Genomic DNA, 17,652 nt, shown 5'->3' on the forward strand with positions numbered 1-17,652 from the left:
ATACTTTGTTCTAATAAATGTAGCCATTTTAGCTTTTTTTTTTTTTTTTTTTTTTTTTTTTTTTTTTTTTTTTTTTTGGTTTAATTGGTTTGTTTTATTTTGTTTTGTTTTGAGACAGGGTCTCTATGTAACCCTGGCTGTCCTGGAACTCTATATAGACTAGGCTGCTCTGAAACTTACAGAGATCTGTCTACCTCTGCCTCCCAAGCACTGAGATTAAAGGCCTGCACCACTACACCTGGTGTAAATGTAGCTATTTTCAATTATTAGCTGAGTAATCAAAGCATTGAGTTGTTAGGGGTGCATCCAGTGAAGGCACTTGCTGCCAAGGCTGGCAACTAGAGTTCACAACCCAGATCTTAGACTCACACACATACAAAATAAATAATCTTTAGGGAAATGATTCAGACGGTAAATAATTTGCCATGCAAAGGATGAGGGGTTGAGTTTGGATTCGCCATCCCTACCCCTGTGCTGGAAACAGGGATGCAGTTGGGTACCTGGAGTTGGCTCATTGGTTAACCCATCTAGCCTAATTGGTAAGCCTAAATTCAGGCTCTAGGTACCCTGCCTCAAGATATAAGACAGAGAGTTATTAAAAAAGACACCCATCACCTTCTGGCCTACACACACACACACACACACACACACACACACACACAAAATGAATAAATGCACAAAAAATGGAGATTTCTAAACTATATATAAGAGAAGTTAGCTCATGTGGGGGAGGGCATGCAGCATTAATCCCCCCACCCCCAATGCACATCATCCACTCCTTACTTAGAAGAGACTCAACTAAGCATACTTGTAGGTTGGACATGTGTTGACATGACCAACTGCCCCCCCTCCCTCACTGGCACTGGTGGAGATGAACCCAGGGTTGTGAACAAGATAGGTAATGCACACCTCCCTCCTACTTGTGCTTCTGCCAAATTTGCCTTTCACACCGTTGCTTTTCATACTACAGAGAGCTTAAAGGCCAAAGCCCTGCTCCTGGCTGAGGAAGTCATCGAACATGACAGCTACTACTGGGCGCTCACACCCAGACAGGATACAATTCCTAGAGAGAGTTTTGAGGGTGGGAGATGTTTTAAAATACAGATATAAAGTGAAAATGATGTGAAATATTTTTTTTATTTCTAACAGTACTTCTGTGAATGAATTTTTCTTCAGTGGTGGTGTTTTAGTGAGTGACACAAAAGACAGAGAAGTGTCTTCCTGATACTCCAGCAGACTGGATGTTTTTTAAATTTTACTTTTTGGTGTGTGTGTGTGTGTGTGTGTGTGTGTGTGTGTGTGTGTTGGCACATGAGCATGGGTATCTATGGAGAACAGAGAGTTCCATCAAATCTCAAGCTGGAATTACAGGCAATTAATTACGAGCCATTAGATGTCGGTGCTTGGAATCAACCTTATGACCTCTGGAAAAACGGAAGGTGCTCTTAACCTTCTCTCATTTATAAAAATTCCTACAACTGCAGCAATTCTAGACATGTTCACAAAAACTTAAGAGCTAAGGATTAAGGGTACAATCAATGTCCATACCAGCCAGCTGACACATTGTCCTGTTAACCTCAGACTATTAGTTGAACAAAACATAACACCAGACAGAGTTTTTCAAAATATAATTTAAAATTATTTTGTACCAGTACAATATATTAATTTTACAAATGTAAAGTTTTTATCGGCTGTTAAAGCATTTGCAAAAACCACACATTCTACTTCAGCTTTATTGCACAATATCTATAAGAAAATATTAATTTTTAAATTAGAAAACATAAAAATGCTTTCAATATAGAAGAGATCATCTGATTTTAAAGACAATACTCTATAAGAATGTCTACCAAGGAAATACCAAACTTTCACAGGATATCAAGCTGGACAGATGCTTCAGCAAAATCTGGTTTTAAAACAGTCTGAGATACTTAATGCAATCTGTATCATCATTCTTCATTAAAAGTCTAACACTACTCAGAGTGTTCCTTGCAATTCAAAAAGTTGAGGCATCCTCAGAGTGGCCTTCAATGAACACTCTGAACATATAGATTACCTTCCATGTCAGAAACAGCACTCAGTAGCATTTGCCAGGGTGTTTTCCTTCAAGAACACTACCTCTGCAAGCTGTTTTTAATGACTATTAGTAACCCATTATAATTTATGCTGATAGAAAACATACATTAAATACATTTTTTAAAACCTCAGCCTTTACAAAAAAATCAGTTTATAAATTTGCATCATAAGAATTAGTGTCGAGACCATTGAGATGGCCTTCATTTAATGTGGTTGTATATTAGTTGGTTTTTCCCAGAGTTGGGGTGGTAGGTGTCCCACTTTTCTATGTAGTGTGATCAGGGAATAAATCCAAGCACTAAACTTGAGCCCCCAGACAGATTGGTTAATAAGATTGCTTAGTGGACAGACGTCAGTGGGATATAACTGTGGACCAATGACCAACGCAGATGTTAAAATACTGGCATAAACTTTGGTGAGAATTCAGTTCACCTCAGACAAACATATCTGGAAGTGCAAATGGGAAATATTCACACAGACATTGCTGATGGGGTTAAATGTACCAGAAAATACAAAGAACCCTTACCTATTTGGAGCAAGACTCTCCGGCATTCATAAGAATTTAGGCTATGTGTCTTAACATTGACAAAACCTCCAATGTTTTCAAGTTGACACCTTTGTGGCCTAGGAAAGGATCTTTTAGAACTTAGAACCTGCACAAGCAAAGGCAAATATGAGATGGGTACATACCTGCCAAGAATTATTAAATAGTGCTTGTGCACTCCCAAGTCTGTGATAGGTAGACAGAATGATCAAAGTCCCGGGTACTTATAGAAAGTCCCGTCCTTAGGAGTCAAAGCAGCTGCTGTTGCGGAAGCTGCATTTTTCAGAACTGCTCAAAGCACCTCATCTAGATGAGTGTTTTAAAAATATATATTTGTAAAAGGTCTACAATGAGACTTGAAACATCACAAGGTTCACCTTGACAAGCGTATCATGGACCCTTTTCTTAAAGTCCTTCAGAATAAAATAAACTCTCATGTTACATTAGAAAAAAATGGAGACATTCATGGTCAAAATTTTCTCTAGATTCCCCTAAATCTCGGTACTGTGTGCAATTTCCTCACATACAGGTTTTGAGGAAGCCCCTGATCATCTACCATGCAATAGTTAGCTACTGGACATGCCAGAGAAAATTTACATGATAGATATGTAAATAGAGTAAAATCTATTCCACAAAATAAAAAAAATTTTCTATGATTTTCATTTAAATACGTCTCTGAAAAGCTAAAAAGAGGTTTTGCTTGTTTTTCAAAAGTGCTAATTATTACAAGTCTCTTCAACCCATGATGTACAATTCTTAAAAATAAACAACAACAACAAAAGCCCAAACCTAAACCACCTGCTTTAGGCACACTGCTGATGAGTGTCGAAGGAAAAGAAATCACTTGTCAATCAACCCTGCTTCCTTAATTTTACTGAAGAAGAACTTCTCCAGGATGCTGGCACATTTGTAGTACTCGCTCTCAGGAGGATTGTACTCTTTGCAGTTGGTGAACACTCGCTGCAAGTCCGCCATGAATAATTTCTTAGACACATAGTACCTGTTTCTGAGGCGTTCACTCATGGTTTTCAGATCTGCACAGGAAACAACAACATTAGCAACTGTTGACTCCTCCTACAACAGCTGACAAGGGTGAGGTGGAAAGAAATCTATGCTGTTGATTTGCTTACATTTTTCTTATTCCAATGCTGTGCTTAAAAGAAATTCTTGGGATTAAGCCAAATAATTCTCAAGTCTGTTCTTCTGAAAAGGACTGGTATGTAAACTGCAGCCACACTAACATTAAAAGGACGCCTTTAATCCCAGCACTCGGGAGGCAGAGGCAGGCGGATCTCTGAGTTCGAGGCCAGCCTGGACTACCAAGTGAGTCCCAGGAAAGGTGCAAAGCTACACAGAGAAACCTTGTCTCAAAAAAAAAAAAAAAAAAAAAGACCACTAAGTAGTTGTCCTCCCATCTCTTTTTGGACCCATGGATACTGAGTGAGGCAGGCAGAACACTGGTACAGAATCTTTGATTGCTAAAAATTATCAGGCTGAGCTCATTTTACTAAACTCACAGTTATACTGGTGAGCTACAAAGAAAGAAACTAGCATCATTTCTCCAAATACATCAGTGACCTGCACATAAAATGCTAAAAGCAAAACAAATGAATTCTGTTCCAGGCTCCATTAAGAAAGTCAACCTTTAACTTTTGATTTTCAACTTTACCTATTTATTTGTTGTTATTCTAATTGTATAGATATTTTATTTCCATGTATGTCTGTGTGCCATGTGCATGCCTGGTACTCTTTGAGGTCAGAAAAGGGCACAGAATCCTCTAGAACTAGAATTACAGAGGGTTGTAAGTGGCCATATGGGTGCTGGGAATCATACCAAGATCCTCTGAAAGAGCAGTCAGCAGTCTTAAGTGCTGAACCATTGCTCTAGCCTAAAATAATCGACACACTCATACATACAAACACACTAAAGTTAATAGCACATGTTGTTCTTACAGAGGACCTGAGTTCAATTCCCAGTAGCTCTATGGGGCAGTTCTCACTAAGGAAGGAGGAGAAAAGAAGCTGGGCCTTTGAGGAAAGGCTGGACAGTTCTGCTTAACACCTACCACTTCAGATATGCTGCCAATACAGTGTTTATCATGCTTCAGAAAAAATAATCACGCAGGGGATAATCAAACCAAAAAATAAAGTACCCATGTGCCGTGGTACTCATACACCCAACACACACACTGACAAACTGATTTAATTTGGGGATTCTCAATTAATTGTTCCTGTTACCATAGTATAGATGAAGCACAAATTCAATAATTCTGTACTTCTGAAGCCTATTTTGTAGTTTTTTGATATGGAAAAAATTAGGTTAGAAATATACAGAAGCTGGTCAGATGGTTCACCAGATAAAGGTGCTTGCAGCACAAACCTGACGACTCCACAAAGTTGCCATCCCTCCTTCACTTGTGTGTTGTTACACTTCTGCTCACACACACATATCATGCACACACAGAAATAGAGTTAAGAAAAAAGTTGTAGTTTTCTTAAAGAAATATACATAGTGACATTCACAGTATAGGAAAAATCATTTACTAGAGTTTTTCCTTCTCAAAGTACAGCCATAAAGGAGCTCAATCTACCCTCTTATGTTACCTTGAAAGATTCTTTACAAAAAAACAAAAAACAAAAACAAAAAAAAAAAAAAACAACAAAAAACGTGCCCAAGCATGATAGCACACACCCTTAATCCTGGCATTGGGAAGCTGAGCCAGGTGGCTCTCTGTGTAAGTTTGAGGCCTGCCTGGTCTACATAGTGAGCTCCAGGTCAGCCAGAGCTACATCGAGAGATCCTGACTTAAGGAAGGAATGAAAGAAGCAAGACAAAAAATTTATGTATATGGTATGGTGGTTTGACTAAGAATGGCTTTTCAAAGGCTCGTATATTTGAGTGCTTAGTCACTGGTAGTGGTGCTATTTGAAAGGATCAGAAAGATTAGGAGGGATGGCTTGGTCAGAAGAAGTGTGTCACTAGGGGGTGGGCGTTCAGGTTCCAAAAGCCATTGCCAGGCCCAGTCTCCCCATCTGCCTAAGGATCAGGATGTAGCTCTCAGCTACTGCTCTAATGTCTGCCTGTGTGTCATCATGTTCTCCACTGTGATGATAATGGACTAACCCTCTGAAACTGTAAGCAAGCCCCCAATTAAACGCTTTCTTTCATAAGAGTTGCCCTGGTCATGGTATCTTTTCACAGTAATAGAACAGTGACTAAGACACATGGGTATTCTGTCTGCATGTATGTCTGCATACTACATGCATGCAATGCTTAAGGAAATCAGATCCCCTGAGACTGGAGTTACAAACAGTTGTGAACCACCATGTGGGTGCTGGGAATTGAACCCAATCCTCTGCAAGAGCAGCCAGTGCTATTAACTACTCAGCCATCTCTCCAACCCTCTATCTTGAACAATTCTTAAAAAAAAGAACCACCCAGCACTCGGGAGGCAGAGACAGGTGAATCTCTGTGAGTTCGAGGCCAGGCTGGTCTACAAAGTGAGTTCCAGGAAAGGCACAAAGCTACACAGACAAAACCCTGTCTCGAAAAACCAAAAAAGAAGGAAAAAAAAGAAGGGGGAAAACAAAGAACCACTTTTGGCAGACTTAACCCATAGAAAAAAGATAAAACCTAGTATCTTTTTATCTGTAACCCAGCAGGCAGCTACATTCAATTAGCCACTTTGCAACCCAGAACTGTGTACAGGGTTCCTACCTGCACTTCACAACTGGTGTATTGAAAATGCACAGAATGTCCCTGACTGTCGTCCACTTCCCCCTCTATTCTGACATCACTCTCGCAGTGATCCTACTCATCACACACTCATTACCACAGAGGGCAGTAAGTCCACCTTAGGCAGCGTTTGTTTTATATCTATACTGAGAAAATTGCAGTAGCATTACCCATGGGGAACCTTATAACTTCATAATATCCTGGAGCTTCTGTTCTCTTCACAGGTTCCATGAAAGGCCAAGCACTTTGATGGCTCTTGAATAAAAGAAATAAAATAAGGTATCTCATATGGAAATGCCATGTGGGAAATCATTTCAGAGAAGGGCATGAGATGAAGAAGCACACCCACCTTCACCTGCTGCAGGATGTTCTTAAGGGTGCTGTGCAGCTGCTCGGGGTCTTTGGGCTCTTTACTTGAAAGAATAGAGAGTAAAGAGGGAGGATTAGTGTTCGTGCTCCAGGCCTCATCACCACTCAGCTCAGCCTCACAGGTCCCAGCCTAGGAACTGAAGCCCACCAACTGCTATTTACCAATTACATCACTTGGCCCTTTTCCTAGAAAGTGCTGGAAGGGACAAAATCACTTCCATTAATATCCTCTAGCCCGGCTTGCTTACCTTTTCTCTTTTCCACTTGGTTTCCAGCCTGTCTCTCCTATATGTCAACAAAATTAAACACTAAATGAGAACTGCTTTGGGTCAAGAGAATAACATACTTACTACTTATTAAAAGCACCACACATGACAGCCATGTCTCAATAAATGTCTATTTGGGGAAACACACTGAAATTAATGGCATTTATTTTCTTTCTCACACAGCTTACAACATAAAATGCTTTCCCAGACTGCCAGCTATATTAATATATTTTGTTCTCTTAACTGATTTATTAATTTCTTTTGTAGTGCTGGGGATTGAAGCCAACACCTCACACCACTACTGAGGCAAGTGCTCTCTCCCTGAGCTATCTTCTCAGCTTGTTAGTGTCTGCTAAGGCAGGAAGTTCAACTCTTCAAAAGAAGGAAGAAAACAGGGAAAAGAAACCAGGACATTTTAAACTGCAAGTCAGAAATCTTCAAATATCACACAACAAAGTGCTGCTGTTATTTTAGCTCAGGACAGGGCTCTGTGCTTGTTCTGCTCGGCCAAGCCCTGCTTGCAATGTAGATGGTTTAGAGAGACCTGGTGTCTGAGCAATCTGGATCTGATTCTTCTGTTCTCCTTTAAAAAGTCACTTTACTCTGGGCAGTGGTGGCGCATGCCTTTAATCTCAGCACTCGGGAGGCAGAGGCAGGCAGATCTCTGTGAGTTCGAGGCCAGCCTGGGCTACAGAGTGAATTCCAAGACAGGCACAAAGCTACACAGAGAAACCCTGCCTCGAACACACACACCCCGCCCCCCCACCAAAAGTCACTTTACCTCTCTCTCAGTTTACCCACCTACAAAATGCAACTATAGAAACTAGGTGGTATTAGCCCTTATGACATTAGTTGATGTTTAAAAAAAAAATAGTCCAAATAGCTAAACATTTGATGAACAAGAAAAAAGTAATGAATTGGGAACAAATGAAAACATAAGAATACCTGGCAGCATTAGGCATTGAACAATGTGGCAACTATTTGACTATTAACAGTAACAACACAGGGAAGTGAGATCCAGGGTTCAGCACCAAGAGTACTGGGACAGGGCAGATGCAATGAAACATCATCTTGTCTCTTTCCTGGAGAATTTTAGTTGTGTGCCTGTGTGCTGGGGTGGAGTGTGTGTGTGTGTGTGTGTGTGTGTGTGTGTGTGTGTGTGTGTGTGTGTGTGTTGGTGGTGGAGGGGGGGTAATTATAAGAACTTAGGTTCACACCAAATAAGATTGCCCAATGATAATTAATAGCTTCCAATCTACAAATCCCAATCATTTTGTATGGTTTTACCCAGTACAGTTCATTTTTAGCATATTAAAAAGAATTCTTAAGAAAGCTACTGTAAAATAAAATTGGAGAGGAGGGAAGAAGAGAAGTTAGGCAACAGGTTCATGCAGGTGACAGTGGTGTCAAGGTGGGTTATCCACAGAAGGCCATTTGGAGAGCAGAGTGGGTTGCTTCTTGTTCTAAACTTCTGCATGCTAATTTACACAACCATTTGAAGACCAGTTCCTCCATTTGTAAATATGAAAGTCCAAACTTTCCATGCCGTTTAATACAGACTCCTGTTGCCAAGCATTGTGTATAGTGCTAGGCCTTAATAAATTATGTATATTAATAACTCTTTTAAAGGTACTCTGGGTTGAGTTAGGAAGAAAAAGACATTAGAAAGTCTTTATTACTGCCCTCCCCATCCCCACTCAGTGTCTCACTCTAGCCTCGGTTGGCCTCAAATTCTACATCTTCCTGCCTTAGTCTCTCAATGGTGGGATCACAGGCAAGCACCCCACACTAGCTTGCTGCCCACTTCCAAGACCAGAAGTGCCACACATGGAAAGGAAACAGGTGAAAGCTTTTCAAATGACTGCACTCTGGAAATCATTTCAAACATATCTTACAGGATCAACAGAAGATTTTTCTTTTTAAAAGTGTCTATACATACTGATTCCAGGAATGCTTTCTATAGGGATCTGCCGAACTCCATCTTTGAAACATGAAAGTCCAGGGTAGACTTTTCGAATCTGGGCTTGTTTTCTTTCTATCAGCTTTTTAATGATCTGAAAAGCATGAGAGAAAGTGTGTTTAATTCAAAGAAGCCACACCACGATTCAGGGCAAGTCAGATAAACTAAGGAGACGATGTTCTTGATGCTTTACACATGTTCATGAGATGAAAAGGAAGGGAAGGCTAAATACAGATTAGCACGTAAAAGGCAGAACCATTTTGGGGCCCATGACACAGCTTAGTGGGTAAAGGCACCTGCCATCAAGCCCAAAGACCTGACTTCAGTCACTGGGATTCCACATGGTGAAAGGAGAGAGTCAACCCTTCAGGCCTTCACACATGTCATAGAGTGTGTCTGTGTGCACCTCACATAAATATAATATAAAATTTCTAAATATAACTTTAAAAAATATATTCTTTCATACCACACTCAACTAGTGACATTTATACAAACCCTTGCCACTAAGGAAAGGACCAACAGTGAGAAGGAAAGAAAGGGGCTGGTTAGAGAGGTTATCAGGGGCCCTGTAGGTCCAGCCTCTTGTAGTCTCACATGTGAACTGAGATAGAAGAATCACCCTCATACCAACCTACACATATGCACACACAGGCGGCTTCATAGCTCCCTGCCTATCACCTTTTCTCTTGCTGAAGTAATGTCTTTCTTTCTCATAGAACAAATGCTCCTACCTGTTCTTGTGCCCATCATCTTATACACTGGAAGTGACTTGACCTTTGTTCAAGCCCCCAATTCATGCAGGTATTCGATGAAGCCATTTCACCTGTGGGCTAGTAGAGTGTTCTTTCTCCACCTTCAGCTGATTCTGATGGAGTATGCATTCAGGGACTAAAAAAAGTTCTCAATTTATGTAGCTTATTCACTGCTTTTATTATTCAAGGAGCTTTCAAAAAGTAGTGTCTGGCATTTTTGAATATTTCAGAGTTTGGATTTTCTCATTAAAGATGCTCAATCTTAAGTCAATGAAAATATTGGAGAAGAAACAGACTCGTGGGTCAAGAGCATTTTGGATAAGAGATACTTAGCCTGTCTCTACAAGAAAATAATTATTTTATTATGGTATGATTGCACTCTCTTTAAAAATCTTTTTAAATATAAATTTAAAACACTGAGAACAAGGCTCTGAAGGTAAAGACACAGATGGAACATTTCTATCAACACATCCCTCCCCAAAGGCTCAGAGAACATCATGGAAGAAAGGGGCAGAAAGAATGTTAAGAGGCAGCAGATGGAGGAATGCTGTGAAAGGATGGCCTCTGGACACCATTCAACTGGTGCATACATACATGAGTCGTTACCTGCACAAGAGTTAAAAATTACATCATGAAGGGGGTAAGAACTCCAAATGCCCCACCCTTAGATGAGAAGCTAAAGGCAACTGATGGCTTCTGAGGGATGGGTAGAGCCTTTCTTTGTGGGTGTGGTCATTGATAGGTTGTTGATATCTCAGTGGATGACCCTAGCTCATGTGCAAATGGGCAGCATTGAAAGGACTTGGTGATTTGGGGGGGCTGAGTTTTTTTAAGTTATAAAGTTGGGTGTCAGAAATGGAAGACATATTGGGGTAATGGTGGAGGGAGGGAGTAGATAGTGGATAAGACCAAGATACATTGTATATGGGTATGAAAAAAACTATGTTTACATTCTAAACACTCCCATTTAATGGTATGTGTGAGGAAAGACTAAAGACAAAGAGGGATGGGTAAAGGAGAAAAGAGGAAAGGAGGGAGCCAAGAGGGAACAGAAAAGAGGAGATAGACATTGTCTTTTAAAAGGGGAACCATTTTTTTTTTTTTTAGCAATCTGAAATAACTCTGTGCTTCTTGCTTTCCCCTAGTTTTTAAGAGCTAATACATCATTGCCTGTGGGAATCTGCAGACTTCCAAGGGACTCTGATATTAGAGGATGAACTCTTATGGCTGGAGGAGTATTACAGAACAAGCAGCTGACAGTATAGTGTCAACTGGCCAGCAACCACCAATGCACCAAAGAACTGCCAAGTCCAGACCTGCTTGTTAGGCTTTAGAGAACAGTGAGGGAAGACAACTCTTCAAAAAGGCAGGCCAGAGGCACCTGCTGCCTTTAGTAATCCTTCTACAGCCCTATTTTGAATTCCCTATTAGGCAGATATCTTTTTTGGGGGGAGGGGGGAGTTGAGACAGGGTTTCTCTGTGTAGCTTTGCACCTTTCCTGGAACTCACTCTGTAGCCCAGGCTGGCCTCGAACTCACAGAGATCCACCTGTCTCTGCCTCCCGAGTGCTGGGATTAAAGGCGTGTGCCATCACTGCCCCTGGGCAGATATCTTTGACTGTGCAACAAAGATGTTTTGATTTTCTAACTTAAAATGCCTTTTTGCTCACTTCTGTAGCACCACATGCCTGACCCAACTTTAAATAAAATACTCAGTGAGTGACTGCTGTCACTAAGCATAGTACAAGCTTTCTGGATGTTATTTGGGTCACATGGAGTAAGCAAAAGAGCTGGGAGTAAGGATTTAGTAGAAAGCTGACAGGTTTAAGGCAAATGTGTTTTTTCAGTAACTTGTCAGGGAAAAACAGCAGATTAAGTAACAGTAGTTACTTAATTTGGAACTGATGTCATTCACATATATAAATGGTCCTTGTGGACTTTCATCTATGCCATTCTGCCTTTTTTAAAGTGTTAAAATGAAGTGTCTTAACAATAAGATATTGATGGTGAAAACTGAAAGATCATAGAAGCAGAGCACCCAGCCACCAGAGACTTACCTCTATGAAATCTCAGGCCAAATAGGGCATCCTGTCTCTACAAATCTTCAGAATGAATGAATCTGTCTTCACCAGCCTTATATTCCTATCTCTACCTCCCTAGTGCTGGAATTAAAGTCAAGAACCTCCCAACTACTGGGATCAAAGGTATGAGATCCCAAGTTCTGGGATCAACAATGTGAGCTACCACCTGTTTTTCTTTTAGACCAGTTCAATCTTGTGTATCCCAGGGTGGCCTTGAACTTTATTTTCCTGCTTCCTCCTCCCAAATGCTGGGATTAAGGTGTGTGCCACCACTGCCTGGCCTCTGTAGTTAACTAGTGTCTCGCTCTGCCCTCTGATGTCCAGGCAAGCTTTATTTGTAAGAACACAAACAAAATATCACACAACATTAAATCACTGTATACCCGTATCTGGAGTCTTCTCTGTTACTACTATTTCTTTGTTAGCAGAAAGGAAGCCATACCAATACAAATAACAAATTAGCTATTATCTGGAAGGAAAGACTTCAGAGCTTGCAGTGTAAAGGGGGAAATTAACAGACACTAGAAGAAATGCCTCTGTATGGTAAATAATAACCAAGTGGGTGGGTCAGACTAATGCTGCAGAAGTTCAAAGGCAGCCTGGAACAGAACCTGAAAGAATGTCACTTGCCTGAGTGGAAGGAAATAGGGTAATGTGAGATAGAAAGCTAAAGCATCAACAATGGTCTTGGAGGATCCTTTAGGGGATGAAAGCAAAGAGATAAGACTGTGAGGCAGGGCGGTGACAGTGCACATCTTTAATCCCAGCACTTGGTAGGCAGAGCCCGGTGGATCTTTGTGAGTTCGAGGCCAGCCTGGTCTACATAGCAAGATCCAGGACAGGCACCAAAACAACACAGAGAAACCCTGTCTCGAAAAAAACAAGAGAGAGAGGGAGGGGGAGGGAGAGGAAGAGGGAGAGAGATAAGACTGCAAAGGGGCCAGAATGCAAAAGGCACCAATGAAGTTAAGATGTCATCATTCTGTATACATACTGTATTTCACACAATTTAATGTGTGTGTGTGCTATTTCACACACACACACACACACACACACACACACACACACACACACACTGATATGGAACACAGTGAAATGCAGCCTACCCTGAGGCTGGCCTGGACAGAACAGGAGTCAGTAGCTCACCTCCTTCTGCTTTTTAATGATGATAGAAAACTCTGTATATGGAATCTGAGGATTCAGCTCACATCCCATCAAAGTGGCTCCTTCATAATCCTTGATGTACCCAACATATTTGGTTTTAGGTATTTTTATTTCTTTGGAGAAACCCTACAAGGCAAATCAGTTCACTTATCAGGATGATGTATAGTAACACTGTCCAACTGCCTGCTAAGGGCTGGCTCTGGGCCAAGCCTGGTGCCAAGGATTAAGGTGAGCACTCTTTCCAACATCATTGCACTGCTCTGAGCAGCAGCCACACAGAGTAGACCATGACAAACAGAATCATCAAAAATCAAACAGTGCCAACAGGAAACAAATTTAAATTAACTAAAGTGTCTGGAGGTAGCAGTGTGTACACCACTAATCCCAGCAAGAGGATTGTAAATTCAAGAGTGGAATGACGTCCAAGTTCCTAGGACTGTAATTCTCTGCAGACATTGTCAGAAATGAACATTTTCCAGATATTGAATCAATTTGTCTTTAATTTTTAATTTTTTTAAACAATTTATTTATCTTTATTTTATGTGCAATGGTGTATGCATGTATATCTGTGTGAGGGTGTCAGATCTTAGAGTTACAGACAGTTGTTAGCTGCCATGTGGGTGCTGGGAATTGAACCCGGGTCCTCTGGTAGAGCAGTTGGTGCTCTGAACCACTGAGCCATCACTCCAGCCCTAATTTTTGATTTTTAAAAGAGATTCAGATTCAGTGAAAGATTCTGTCTCAAAGCAATAAGGCAAAAAGCAATAGAGGAAGACATCCAGTGTCTTGCTTTGGCTGCCATGTGTGCACAATTAGGTGTGTGCACCTGGACACACACATGCATGCACACATGCATGCAAATAGGCTGAGGCAGCAAAGCTTCACTGGGAACTGACCTGCTTCTTGAAGTAGCCAATGGCATACTCATCTGCATATGTGAGGAAGTTCAGGATGTCATGCTTTATGTGGTATTCTTTGAGATGGTTCATCAGGTGTGTTCCATAGCCCTGGTGAAAGTAGAGATAGTTAAGAAAAGAAATTCCTAAAAACATGACAGAAAATGAAAGCATATCGTAGTTTTAAATATTTTACCAACCAGGGTTTTTCTAGAAGGAGTTATTATATTAACAAACCTTTCTTCCATGTCTAAATTTTGAAAAGGAATCACAAAGTAAGACATTCAAAATCTGTTGTTCAAGACAAAAACCATCACTGGCAAATACTACTTCCTGGTTCTTTGAAAATAACACATTGAGACTCTAAGCTCAGTCCTACAATCCTTTGCTGAATGCTGATGGTAAGTTTAATCTTGAACTTTTTTGAGAAGCTGAGATGAAAGAACGTAGGTAGATGAATGGTATTGATCTCATTAGCATATCTGAGGTATGTAAATGAGCCATGCAAATCTTCATTGGAGTGTGTACTGATATAAGCATTTACCTGTTCCAGGTACCAACCACCCTTCTAGCAACTGCATCACAGACACCGGATGTACAGCTTGGTTTATCAGACCAAGAAAAATCTAAGAAACCCACAATCTGAGTAAGCAAAAAACAAAGTGGAAGCAAAAGCTGTGGACAACATCGAATAAATGAATGCTTTAATATATGAAAACAGTATCAGTATTCTGATGTGCACCTGTGATGCTAGTACTCAAGATGCTGAGGTGTGGTGCTGGCATTCAGGATGCTGAAGTGTGATGTTCGCACTCAGGATCCTTAAGGTGTGGTGTTAGCACTCAGGATGCTGAGTGTGATGGCCCACAGAGGCTTCCTAGTGAGACCTTACTCAGGGTCAGAGAATCTGGGCTTGCTTTACCCAGCAGGGCTGCATAATAGGATGCAAATAGGCCACAGGCATGTTTACCAGGTGTTTGGAAGGGTCTACACTTGGCTGTATGGTAATCTTTGATCTTGCATGGGGGAGGTCTTTTGCCTCTCCCCTTGGCATATTATAAAAAGCCCTTTTGAATAAAGCTCTGGGCAGCTAAGTATTGACCCAGCGCCCTCCCAAAGCTATCCTGTGTCTCTGTGTTCTTTACCATCTCTTTTTATCTTTCTATCTATTATTTCCTTATTCCTCTCTCCTCCACCCAAGAACCCTTTGACAGGTGGTAACAGGTTGGAGCTGGACTCTGGCAGACCCCCACAGCTGAGGTGTGATGCTAGTACTCAGGATGCTGAGGTGTGATGCTGGCACTCAGGATGCTGAGGTGTGATGCTGGCACTCAGGATGCTGAGGTATGATGCTGGCACTCAGGATGCTGAGGTGTGATGCTGGCACTCAGGATGCTGAGGTGTGATGCTAGCACTCAGGAAGCTGAAGTGATAGGGTCTATATTTGGCATATAGCTCTTTCTCAAAAAATAAAAAATTAAAAAATAGGCCAGGCAGTGGTGGCACATGCCTTTAATCCCAGCACTTGAGAGGCAGAGGCAGGCAGATCTCAGTGAGTTCAAGGACAGCCTTATCTACAAAGTCAGTTCTATGACATCCAGGACTGTTACACAGAGAAACCTTGTCTCAAAAAACAACAACAACAACAAAAAGGTGGGGGGGATAAAGAAAGAAAAAAAATCAAAAAATTAATAAAGATGTGTTTTTAAAATAAAAATAAATTAAAAGAATGAAAACTGAGTGGTTTAAATGGAAAAAAAGCAAGTACAAAACTCAGGAAAGACTGGTGAATTTAGGATTGTTTCAGAACCTCATAAAAAGACAGGAATCGGAGCATCCAGAGGTCACTGTCCTCACACAAACACTTCATCCACACCCACAGACACCACCTCCACAGATTCACAGCACCGCATACAGGATCTGACCCTCACTTTTGTTCATTTCCACCTCCCAAGCCTCAAACCAACCAGTATCCAAGCCAGAGTCTCTCTTTGTATGACTGGGGGACTCCTCAACAACCTAAGCACCTTCTCAGGACTTTCTCCAATATGCATCGCTACAGCATGGCTTCCAGGACCAACTATCAGGTACAGTCCTCTGTCCAATAAAGGTCAGCAGGAGCATCTCCTGTTTTGGGAAATTGTTCTTCCAATGGTGTCACCAAAGGACATTTTCCTTAAAGCACCACAATACCAAGACACTGTGACACAAGGAAGAGAAACAACACAGAATTATAGTATGGACCTGCACAATTCAGCACAACAGCTTACTAGTGCCAATTGGACTGTGCTAGGAGCATAAAATAAAATGTCAACCAGCAAAAAATATGAATATACATTTTATACTTACTTCCATGTTGAGATGGCAATATTTTGGACATATTGGGTTAAATACAAACTTTAAATATTTCATTTGTTTCTTTCTACTTTGTAATATGACTACTAGAAATTTTTATTTTATTTATTCATTTATTTATTTGGTGTTTTGAGACAGGCTGGCCTGGAGGCTACTACACCTGACTTAGAAAAAGAATTATATATGAAACTTGTGTTTCTATTGTGTGGCGTGGATTCAGAACAATGTATTTGTAATGGGTAAAAGGAGAAGAATTAGAAATGATTAAGTGAGGCATTAAAAAGGGTTTGTCATATGGCTGGGGCTAAAGAGATGGCTCAGTAGTGAAGAGCACTGATTGCTCTTACACAGTACCTGTGTTCAATTCCCCGCACACATATAGAAGCAAATAACTCAAAATTGCTTCAGGAAGACTGGGGCTTAAGAAAGGATGGGCATACACACACATTGAGATCTGTGTGATGCAATAGAGAAACTACAACACCCCCTCCCCCAAATTCAGGATACCCCAGAAGCTCAGCATGTTTATTATACAAAGTTGTACACGGAGGCTGGATTGTTGCATACAACTGAACAAGGAAACTAATCTCAGTGGGGCAGCCTCTGTAGAGAAGAGGTCCTCAGGCTGTAAATATTAAGGCAGTGATTCTCAACCTTCCTAATGCTGTGACCCTTTTATATAGTTCCTCACATTGTGGTGACCCCCAACCATAAAACTACTTTCATTGCTACTTCATAACTGTAATTTTGCTACTGTTATGAATTATAATGTAAATATCTATGTTTTCTGGTTGTCTTAGGCTACCTGTGACAGGGTTGTTCGAACTGCCCCCACAGAGAACTGCCAACCAAGAGGTTGGAACCCACAGGTTGAGAACCACTGTATTAAAGAAGAACACTATGGTGAACATTTTCTGCACATACTATCAAAAGCTGTGCAAGAACCAGAGGAAGGCTTTGTCATCCTTCTGAGCCTTGTTCTGGGAGGAGGGGTGAGGCTTTGCCCTTTTCCCATGGGTGGAGGCTAGGGTCTTTGACATGGTGGGCTTGTGGCTACAACACACATTCACTCAGGACTTCCTTCATTCCCTCTGTGTGTGTGTGTGTGTGTGTGTGTGTGTGTGTGTGTGTGTGTGTGTGTACACAATAAAGACTATTGAAAGACTCAGACCAGTGGAACTTTTTGGAAAGGACACTCTTCAGCCTGTTGAGCTGCCTGCTGGCTGTGCAGTGTGCTCCAGGTTTCCAGGTTTTGAGGGCTGTTACACATGCTTCAGTAGGCCTTGGTGATGCAGCTATCTATGAATAACTTCTGCCCCTGTAAGTAACCCTTCACCCATATTCCTGCAATAACTGAATATTTTTCCCCTTGGTATTCCAACTGAGTCTGTAATGTTTGGCCACCTTGCTTCAAGTTTTTAGAAAATTTCATGGTCTGTGCTGTGGCAGGGGAGGGA

General features: G+C 41.1%; 1 protein-coding gene across 9 annotated transcripts in view; it reads right to left on the minus strand.

Annotated features, from left to right (window-relative positions):
• Window positions 1–1,613: 1,613 nt before the first annotated feature.
• The window catches only part of Kat2b (lysine acetyltransferase 2B), a 106,164-nt gene continuing 90,125 nt past the window's right edge, over window positions 1,614–17,652 (minus strand). For 4 of the 9 annotated variants that reach the window (XM_076557521.1, XM_076557520.1, XM_076557524.1 and 1 more), the window contains 7 exons: window positions 13,841–13,951; window positions 12,927–13,070; window positions 8,928–9,042; window positions 6,971–7,007; window positions 6,703–6,766; window positions 6,524–6,608; window positions 1,614–3,651 (listed from right to left, as the gene is read on the minus strand). In XM_076557521.1, coding sequence (XP_076413636.1) covers window positions 3,458–3,651; window positions 6,524–6,608; window positions 6,703–6,766; window positions 6,971–7,007; window positions 8,928–9,042; window positions 12,927–13,070; window positions 13,841–13,951 — 750 coding nt within the window. In that variant the 3' untranslated portion in view covers window positions 1,614–3,457. Of the gene's footprint in view, window positions 3,652–6,462; window positions 6,609–6,702; window positions 6,767–6,970; window positions 7,008–8,927; window positions 9,043–12,926; window positions 13,071–13,840; window positions 13,952–17,652 lie in introns of those variants that run through there. The other 5 variants (XM_076557523.1, XM_076557527.1, XR_013046728.1 and 2 more) reach the window with 4 other exon arrangements.

This window comes from Peromyscus maniculatus, chromosome 21 (genome assembly GCF_049852395.1).
Source record: "Peromyscus maniculatus bairdii isolate BWxNUB_F1_BW_parent chromosome 21, HU_Pman_BW_mat_3.1, whole genome shotgun sequence".
Lineage (NCBI taxonomy): Eukaryota > Metazoa > Chordata > Mammalia > Rodentia > Cricetidae > Peromyscus > Peromyscus maniculatus.